The sequence below is a fragment of the Tasmannia lanceolata genome, unplaced genomic scaffold (assembly GCF_043159265.1).
Source record: "Tasmannia lanceolata isolate RefF3 unplaced genomic scaffold, GAP_Taslan_0.1 ptg000020l, whole genome shotgun sequence".
In the NCBI taxonomy this organism is placed as follows: domain Eukaryota; kingdom Viridiplantae; phylum Streptophyta; class Magnoliopsida; order Canellales; family Winteraceae; genus Tasmannia; species Tasmannia lanceolata.
In genome coordinates this window covers 516988-527349 of record NW_027518697.1, presented here as the reverse complement: position 1 = coordinate 527349, position 10362 = coordinate 516988, and the positions used below count along the sequence as shown (strand labels likewise).

The following is a 10362-nucleotide window of genomic DNA, read 5'->3' as shown; positions in this document are numbered from 1 at the left end:
TAAATAAATTTTAGAGGTTTACAAGCTTTTGGGCACAAATACCGAGGGTGGCAGTCGATTGTTGCAGTCATACTTCAACCCCTATTACATATGGGATTGTTTTGGGACTGCAAATCTTACCGAAGAAAACCCATGTAAAAGAGTATTTTCTTGAACACCCAAACATGTCCACTAAAAATTTTCCTACCCAAATAAACATGAATCATTTATATTTTTTCCTCTCATCCTTTATTTTTATTTTTTATCTCAAAAGCAAAATAAACCCTCGAATGTAAGTAGCCCAAAAAGGCAAAAGATGAAAAGAAGGAAAATGCATGAAATTTTGGGTCCCAAAAGGAAACCAGCCCCCTACTGCCTGACGAATACAGAGCACCGTGAGAGGTTACGGCCCACAAAAGGTTCACATTTCAATAGAAAACCAATCCACATGGTTCACATTTCAATAGAAAACCAATCCACATAACATTAGAGATGAAAGGAAGCAAGGCAGAGATATTTAGAACTATATTTCTGGCACAGTAAAGACATTTCCACTACCCCAAAACAAAATTGCAAATTAGCCAAAGACATGGCCCACCTGAAATAGTCATTTTGTAACAAAATTCTCTAGGAAAGAAGTGATAGTTATAGCATGTAAAACCTAACTTGCAAAACTCTAATTGATATTTTGGGACTTGTTAAGGATGACTCCCTCATATTTGACCTGGAACCACTTCATGGCATCATCCTTTGTCACCCTGTGCTGAATCCCAACACGAGACTTGCACCGGCGACGCCGACCTACACGGTACCCTGGACGTTCCAGAACTACGTAAAAGTCCATACCGTAAATGCCAGTTGAAGGATCATATCTGCGGAAAGAAAAAAGGTGGAACCAATCAAGGAATAGTACATGCACAACATTCTATCATCCAAATCAAGATACCAAGAGGCCAGCGACAGGGGAGTAAACTTCAAAAGAACCTTTCTGGGACTCAATGAGCCAATATGGCATTCATTGTTAAAGCATCATTCCAAGTCAAAAACCTCGTTTTGAATTATGGTACGAAAACAGTAGAACTATTTTATTCAACAGGACATATTGTAGTTTAGAAGATCATGTAGAATTATTTTTGAAACTTAATTGCAAACGAAAAGATCCTAGATACTAGAGGATGTTGAAGATCTTCATGGCATAATAGTTGGAGAAAATCTCTCATGCAGAAGATTCTTAATTAATATGTAATGTGACCCAAAGCCTCAAATACAAGAGCAGTGCATGCAATGGCAGCTGTCATGAAAAGTTTACAGTTCAAATGCCAGGTTTGGTAATATAAACAAACTTTCAGAAAATAATAGATTTATCAAGATATTGCCATTCAAAAAAAAAAAGATTTATCAAGACATAGGCCAACATAAGCACAAGGTTGTCATTCAGGCTGCTGGATGCAACGAATGATGGAAAGACAAGGTTAGAAGCAACGAACTTAATGGGTATAATTTTTTCCATTGCCTATAAACATAATATGTTAGATGACAATGCAGATAAAAAGAAGAGCTGACTTACTTGATACCCAGATCGATATGCTCCTGGATACCAAAGCCAAAACACCCAGTATCACTAAAGTTCCTTCTCAACAGCTCATATTCTTTCACCTTCAATCCACTCTCCAAAAGTTGCATTGCCTTGTCACCTCTAACAGTCACATAGCAAGCGATCTTTTCATTACGCCTAATACCAAAGGATCGAACAGTGTACCTCGCTGTAACAAAAGATTAACCACAACAAAACGTTAAGGGTCTTACACCCTAATAAATTACAGCATGCACAGTCTCCACAAAAAGAGACATACCCTTAGAGAACACCGGAGTTTGTCCACTCAACTGTTCCAAGACCTATAACACAAAACACATTTTAGTATAAGATATAACTTCTATGCAAATCATGAAAATTTTCTAAAGGATTCATTAGCCGACCCCAGCTAGTTTGGGACAAAGGCTTAGTTGAGTTGAGTTGAGTTGTATATAACTTCTATGTAAATGTTCAAAAATGCCCACAACTGTAAAGCTTTAAGGCAAACAGAGGAGCCTGGGTTTCAGGAAAAATAGTTCCAAGACCATCTCAACTCAACTCAACACAACAAAGCCTTTGTCCCAAACTAGTTGGGGTCGGCTAAAATGAATCCTTTAGAAAAAAATTCATGAAGAAAGTAAAAGGAATCTACCCGCCTCTAATCCTGGTTCTAGTTGGGTTCTTCTACGTGGATCATTTTCTTCCATCCTATCCTATCCAAGGTCATGTTCTCTGTCATACCAGCCTTAATTCTTAAATCAGTTTCTTTATCCTAAAATTGCCCAAAGAAATCAGAGAATGCTTCCCAAAGTGATAAAACACGATGATTACAAAAGAATACCTATGCTTTAAGCTTGCACACCTAAAGAAGTTAGTATACAAGTATAGCCTCTATGTAAATGTTCCAAAGCATGCACGACCGTAAAATTTACAAGGCAAAGGGAGATGCCTAGGTTTCTGGAAAAATGATTCCATCATATCATCCTTGATTATTATATCAGTTGCTTTACCAAAAATTCCCAAAGAAATCAAAGAATTCTTACCAAAATGGAAAGTCAATACTATTACAAAAGAAAAGATTGCACACCTAAAGAAGTTGAAACCAAAAAAAAAAAACATAAAACCCTAACCATTCCAAAAATATATATATTACATTGTTCATACATCTACACCAACTTGAGCACCTTAAGTTACATGAAATGCTTGTAAAATATTTATTGTATCCATAGACAAACTAGTACAAAATGATTGATAAATAATTAGATCTAGCCCCAAGCTTCAGGATATAAAAAGAGCAGAAAAGTCGGCTCTAGCCAGCTTAGAAGTGGAGGAAACCAAGGTGCTCAAAGAATATAATCGATCAGTGTTAGAGGAAATCTTCCAGAGACAAAGATCTAGGGCTAAATGGCTTAAGAAGGGGACAAAAACACAACATACTTTCATGGGATTGCAAGTGCTTGAAGAAGAGGTAACCAGTTTGGTGTACTGATGGTTGAGGGTAGTGTAAGTGAAGAGAAATTGGTGATCACTAAAGAAATTGTGGAATATTACAAAGCGCTTTATTCGTCTAAGAGAGGAGAGCGCCCTAGACATGATGATGTTGATTTTGGAGGATTGACAAAGCTGATAGAAGCTTACTTGAAAGACCTTCTGGTGGAGAAGAGATCAGGGTTTGGCTGTTTGCGATGAGCAAAGATCAAGCCCTTGGCCCTGCTGGATTTTGTTTGGCTTTCCACCAGTAGTGTAGGGAAGTGGTCAAGGAAGACATTGTCAGATTCTTGATGAAGTTTTATGAGGGATCGGTGTTGGATAGAAGCACAAGTGCTCCATTTGTCGCTCAGATACCGAAAATTGAAGGGGCAGTTAATGCCTTGGATTTTAGACCAATCAGTTTGGTGGGATGCTCTCTATAAGGTTCTGGCCAAAGTTTTGGCAAAGCGCTTAAAAAGGGTTATTACCTAAGGTCAGTTTCAACTATGTCAGAAATATATGTGAGAAATTGAATTTCTAAAGAGAAACTCATGAGATTTTGATTAAATGATAAATATACAATATGTTTGCGATTTTATCATGCTTTTATCACGAATTGTCACGATAAATTGGGGACTTGACTTTAAAAATATCCTGATCTAAGAAGCACTGGTACGGGTGGGGGTACGACACAACACGGGTACGTGATTTTCCAAAAAAAAACTAGGTGCGGGTGCTTTGTGGGTACGCCAAATATAATATATTTTAATATTTTATTATATATTTATAAAAGTTAAAAAAAACAACTGGAGAATGAGTTGGGGAGAGAGGTTGAGAGAGAGGAGGGAGATTTGGGGGGAAAAGACTTAGGTCTTTTTAATTGTTTTTAAACCACCCCCCCCCATATTTTAAAAACCCAACCCCCTTTTTGGGTTTTTTTCTTAAAAAAATGGTTTAAAATGTGTCGGGTGCGCACCCAACACGCACCACGACCCACTTTTTTTCTTTTTTGAAAAAAACAAAAGGGGTACGCACCGGGTGCGGGGGGGCTCGGGAGAGTTCCCGTGCTTCCTAGATCCTAATCTTCTCATTCACACTAAAAGTCTCCCAAATATCCCTAAAACCTTCGATATAACCCTAATTCCGAGTTAAAAAAAAGTGTACATATTTGATATTTAATATTTGCAATTATTTTATTTTTACCCAATATAAACCCAAAAAAATAAAATAAAAATAGAAAAATAAAAATATAATAATAAAAATATCCCAAGATTTTCCCTTGACGAGAATTTCCCCAAAACGATATTTGTGACATAGATTCCCAAAAACGCTTTTGTTTCAGAGGCAGATTCTTGACAATAAATCAATACCTAATAAAATGGTGGATCTTTATTGAAATTTAGGGGAAGAGAGGCCTTGTGTGCAAACTTGAAATGAAAAAGGCGTATGATCAAGTCGAATGGGATTGTTTGGATTATCTTATAAAGAGGATGAGGTGGCGAGCATGGATAATGAAGTGTGTCCTCAACCTGGTTTTATATTATTGTAAATGGGTTCCCAAAAGGTTTCTTCAAATCCTCTCCAGATTCGTGGCAAGGAGATCTCCTTTCCCCATTTTTGAATTTCTGATAGTAGTTGAAACTTTGAACAGGATGCTTGAGAAAGGTAGAAATAGTGGCATTATTGAAGGATTTAAAGTAGGGCCCCAAGATCTAGAGGTGTCGCATCTTCAATTTGTTGATGATGCTCTTGTGTTCAAATCAACAGAGGCGGAGAAAGAAATGAAATTGAGAGCAGTTATTCGGTGCTATGAAGTCACCATAGGGCAGAGAACGAATATTCAAAAGTCTAGGATGCTTGGGATCAACATTTCAAACGAGGAAAGGAACAAAGTGTCGGGGCCTTTTCAGTAACCTACTAATCTGTGGATCAATTTCCATTGACTTATCTAGGGCTCCCAATTGGTGAGCGAATACCCAAGAATAGGCTATGGGATTTAAGGGTGTCAATTTTGGCTCGGGGTCGAAAGCTCGCTCGAGCTCGGCTCGAAAAAAGCTCGACTCGAATCCTTAACGAGCCGAGCCGGCTCGCCAAGCTGGTTAAGCTTAACGAGCTGAGCCCGATTTAGGCCAGGCTCGGCTCGGCTCGGCTCGTTAAGGCACGTTAAGAATTTAATATATTTAAATATATATATTATATATTAATATATACACTAAAAGGGTTGTCCAGGGAGTGAAAGGGGGAGGCAAAATATGTCACTTCATTTTTGGAACCCCATTTGTTACTTGGACCACCGCCCATAGTGTAAAAAAAGTAGTCAAATTACACTAGATAGGGCTGTCCAGGGAAGATGAAGGGTGTGAACTTAATATAACCCGAGCTCTGTAAGGCTCGTGATCCTGGCCGAGCCGAGCCGAGCCCAACGAGCCCGAGCTGAGCTTTTGAGCTTAACGAGCCGAGCCGAGCCTGGCCAAGCTCGGCTCGGCTCGGCTCGTTTACACCCCTAATGGGATTCGATAGTAGAAAGGGTAGAGAAAAGGCTGGGTACTTGAAAAAAGAATCATGTTTCTTTGGGAGGTAGAATAACCTTAATTAAGGCAGTGTTTGCCAACATTCCAGTCTATCAACTTCCTTTATTTAGATGCCCAATCAGTGTGATAAATCATATTGAGCGAATTCAAAGGAATTTTTTATGGGGCAATTCTGAGAAAAGAAAGTTCCATCTTGTTTGCTAGGAAAATGTGTGCAAGCTAATCGAAGATAAAAGCATTGGATGTCGGCGGCTGAGAGACTTCAACAGAGCTCTTCCTGGCAAGTGGTTGTGGAGATTTGAGGAGGAGAGTCATCAACTGTGGGCGAGGGTCATTGAGAGCAAGTATGAGCTGTGCCCTAGAAAGTGATCTTATGATGATAAATGCAGAAAAAGTGAGCCGTGTGGAGGTAGATCTTAAGGAAAAAGAGTTGTTTTAAAAAGGGTATTAGATTCTTAGTCTATAAAGGAAATAGAATCAAGTTTTGGTTAGGCAATTGGTGTAATGAGGTGGCTGTTTCCTGACCTTTTTGTAGTGGTGGGGGATAAGGAAGCCTCTGTCTGAGATTGTTTTGAGCGGGAGGAAGGTCGTATTACGTGGAAAGTAAGGTATCGGAAGAACTTTATCTACAGAGAAATCGGCTGTGTTGCTCTTGTCTTAGCCTTATTGGATTCATGCTATATTAAGAAGCACGGGAAGGAGAAAAGGATTTGGATATGGGATTCTTTTGAAGTCTACTCAGTCAAGTCTTTCTATAATCGCATCGCTTTAAATCCCCTTCCCTCGGAATTGACCAGAGTTTGGCGCATTCAGCTCCAGCTAGGGTTTGCATCTTTGGGTAGACTATTTTCCAGGAGAAAATTCTAACGGTCAACCATATGTAAAGCTGGAAGATGATGATTGTAGACCACTACACTCTATGTGTGGAGGCAGGAAGTCCGTTGATCATATCTTTATTCGTTGCAAGGATGCTAGAGAAATCTGGGATTGTGTCCTTCGGATCCCAGATGTCCGATTTTTTGGATAGCTAAATCTTGGCTCCATGGAGAGAACAAGGAAGCTTTCTTTGGAAATTTGTGTTGCTTGCTACAATCTGGGTTATTTGGGAGGAGGAATGCTCGAATTTTTTGAAGCTCAGTCAAAAGTATGTAATATTCCTATACAGCTACACTGAAGCTATTGCACTCACTATATTTCAGGTTAAGATTCTTCCTTGTTTCAGATGCACATCAACTTCTGATCTATGGCGTCAGTGGAGAGAGATTTGCTTTAATGTTGATTCGGCTGCAGCTCCTAGTCCCAGATGGACCTCTCCGGACCCTAGAATGGTTAGGTTTAACTTTGATAGATCGATTTTTGGAAACCCAGGGCAGATGGAGGGGGGGTTCTTAGAGACAAGAGGGGAGCTACAAGGAGGGGATACACTGGGCCTATAGGGGTCACAGACACCAACCGGAGCTAAGGTCGGCTCTTCAGGGGTTCAGAATCATAGAAAGCAAAGAATTGAATGGTGGGGGGTGACTGCCTCAACTTCATTAGATGGATGACTATGAGTCACCCTTATCTGTAGATGCTTGCGTACATTATAGATGAGATTGAGGTATGTGTTCGGTAAGCTGGTCCATTTTCAGCGCGTGAGAAGAGCGGCTGACATTGATGCTGATAGGTTAGCCTGGGAGGGTATTAATAAAACCTACTTAGATATTTTTTTTACTTTCTTCTGCCACGAGCCTTTTTGTATTGTTCTCATTTCTCGTTGCCTTGTTTTCTCTTGTTTGACCGCCTTCGTCGTGGGGTTTCACCCACTTTTGTATAAAGCTTCTTAATAATCCAATCCACTGTCAGTCAAAATATATATATATATATATATATAGAGAGAGAGAGAGAGAGAGAGAGAAAGAGAGAGAGAGAGAGAGAGAAAACGGTTCCTACACACATGTGTAGATAACTTAAAATACAGTGGGGGCCACATTATTTGGGTGATCCAAGCCATTCATTTTAAAGGCCCTCTCATAGATAGGGTGTCCACAAAAAATCAGATCCATAGGATCATCCTAACCATTCGAACTTTGGAGGCAAAAAATGAACTAATTTGTGAAGGTTTAAAGACATCCATTTTACCTCCACAAATCGTAGGGTTGGGATGATCCTATGGATCTGATTTTTTGTAGACACCCTATCTATGTGAGGGCCTTTAAAATGGATGGTTTGGATCACCCAAACAATGTGGGCCCCCACTGTATTTTAAGCTAGTGTGTAGAGAACTCTCTACACATATGTGTAGGAACCGTTTTCTCATATATATATATATATATAGAGAGAGAGAGAGAGAGAGGAAAGTGTTGGTGAGCTTAAGCTCACCAAACTTATGGTGCGCTTAAGCACCCAATCACATGGGGCCCCACTTTGTTAGGATGATCCAAAGCATTCATTTGAAAGGCCCTTACGTAGATGGGGTGTGTTCCAAAAATCAGCTCCATAGGATCATCCTAACCCATCCATTTGTGCAGGTCAAAATGGACAGACATTATTTGTCCACAAATCTGCCCATTTTTGTCCTCCACAAATGGAGGGGTTAGGATGATCCTATGGAGCTGATTTTTGGTACACACCCTATCTATGATAGGGCCTAGCAAATGAATGGTTTGGATCACCATAGAAAATGTGGGCCCCATGTGATTGAACGCTTAAGCGCACCATACGTTTGGTGAGCTTAAGCTCACCAACACTTTCCTCATATATATATATATATATATATATATATATATATATGAGGAAAGTGAAGCTACACCGCCGGCTTAAAATACAATGGGCCCACATTGTTTTGGTGATCCAAAGAATTCATTTGATTGGCCCTCACATAGATAGGGTGTCCACCAAAAATCAGCTCCATAGGATCATCCCAACCCTATGATTTGTGGAGGCAAAAATGAACGTGTAAAAACCTTCACAAATGTGTCCATTTTTGCCTCCACAGTTTGGAGGGTTGGGATGATCCTATGGGGCTGATTTTTGGTGGACACCCTATCTATGTGAGGGCCAATCAAATGAATGGTTTGGATCACCAAAACAATGTGGGCCCATTGTATTTTAAGCCGGCGGTGTAGCTAAGTTAGCTACACCGGCGGTGTAGCTTCACTTTCCTCTATATATATATATATATATATAATTGGATCTAGCCCTAAAGAACCAACCCAGTTAGAAGCACTACAGTTAAATTCAAGAATAAGCTAACAAACTATGATCCATTCTATATCATTTCTCAGCATCGCCACACCATGTTCGCCTAAATATAATGGCTCATTCAATAAAATTGTCCAATGAAATGTTTTTACATAAAGCATACAGAATGTAGCACCCAGAGATCGTTCTGTTGGGCATCCATACTGCTCATAAAAAATGTCAAAACTAGAGAGTCCAGAAACAAAGGAGCAGCAACGACCTTCATAGCAGAATTCGGCAAGAAAAAATCTATATTGAAAAACGGCTGACGAAGTCATCATCAGAAAATAGAGCAAGGCATCGTTGTTGCACATAAGCAGATTGATTAATGCTAAACAAACATACATGAGAGGGATACTCCCCATGCATTTCCTTTTCATATAAGAAAATTCCAAAGAGGTTATAAAAACTTTCAAAAAAAAAAAATACTTTGAGAATATAGTAAAATCCACCAGGCATTCAAAAGTCAGTAACGGATAAAGTATAAACCCTAGAAAGCCAGAGATCGAATTTTATTAGCTCGCCAAATCAAGAAAAACAAAGTAAATTAATATGTCGAGCTCGCAGGTGTTAGAGAAGCAGATCGAATGAAAAGGAGTTAAGTTGTGGCATTAAAGTAGAACAACGGATCTGATATTTTTACTAGCTCTGATCATATTAAAAAACATACCTTAGCGGCTCTGGTAAGACGATCTCCACTTTCTCCAACGGAGATGTTGAGGACGAGCTTCTGAACCTTAATCTCCCTCATCGGATTCGAGAGCTTCTTCTCTGAGGCCTGTTTTAAAACATATAAAGCAGTCAAAAATAGAACACATGGGAAGGGAAAATCTACAAAAGAAGAAGAGCTTAGAGAGAGAGAGAGAGAGAGATAGAGAGAGGGATTTACCATTGTTGCTCTCGCCGCCAAGTGCTGGATGCAGAATAATGAGATGATGCAAAAGAAGCTTAAAAGGCACAGAACCCGCTAGGGTTTCGTTTGCTTTGGACAACTGAAATGACGGATAAACCCATTACATTTTCATTTGACGAAAATACCCTCGTCGGGGAAGGACCTCCCCCCACTGTAATTCCATGAGGCCCACATTTGCGGATAAGGACCACCGTTCATCTGATAGGCCACACATTAGATCTCCGATACCGGAAAGTAGTGAAGAAATAAAGATAAATTATGTATCAATTGGTTGTCAGTACAATATGTTTGATATTTTATTTTGGAGGTGGTTCTATTACATGATCCATTAAAAACCATTGTGGCATAAAAACCACAAATGGTGTGAGGATCAAGTGCTTCATAATAGACTTTGGCAATGTTTGTGGGGGCAGTTGTGAGAGATAGGTGTAACTAGCCCGAACCGGTTCACAACTAATTTTATCTTCTCAGAGGAAGAGATCACCCTCTTGGCCTACTTCGAGGGAAGAGTTGTTCTCCTCTCTGTGCAAAAAAATAATTTGGGGATAAATTTCTTCATTTCTCAAGAAAGGGTTAGAACAAGTTATTTCTAGAAAATACTTAATGTACATAATCCTTATTTTTAAGACTCTTACACGTCCCAAACATCTACAAAGCAAATCCTACCAACTGAT

General features: G+C 39.4%; 1 protein-coding gene across 1 annotated transcript; it reads right to left on the bottom strand.

Annotated features, from left to right (window-relative positions):
* Nucleotides 1–472: 472 nt before the first annotated feature.
* LOC143854257 (large ribosomal subunit protein uL5) lies at nucleotides 473–9796 on the bottom strand. Its single transcript, XM_077364130.1, has 5 exons — nucleotides 9665–9796; nucleotides 9446–9553; nucleotides 1833–1875; nucleotides 1547–1742; nucleotides 473–851 (listed from the first exon to the last, which is right to left on the bottom strand). Exons 1-5 carry the CDS (start codon nucleotides 9665–9667, stop codon nucleotides 656–658), a joined length of 546 nt encoding a protein of 181 aa, XP_077220245.1. The 5' UTR covers nucleotides 9668–9796; the 3' UTR covers nucleotides 473–655.
* Between the last annotated feature and the right edge of the window lie 566 nt (nucleotides 9797–10362).

What these genes read in the sequence shown, in the direction of transcription:
- LOC143854257 (XM_077364130.1), bottom strand. An exon ending in AACTCCGGTGTTCTCTAAGG is followed by an intron (nt 1,743 to 1,832) that starts GTATGTCTCTTT and finishes CTTTTGTTACAG; the next exon opens with CGAGGTACACTGTTCGATCC. An exon ending in CATATCGATCTGGGTATCAA is followed by an intron (nt 852 to 1,546) that starts GTAAGTCAGCTC and finishes TTCTTTCCGCAG; the next exon opens with ATATGATCCTTCAACTGGCA.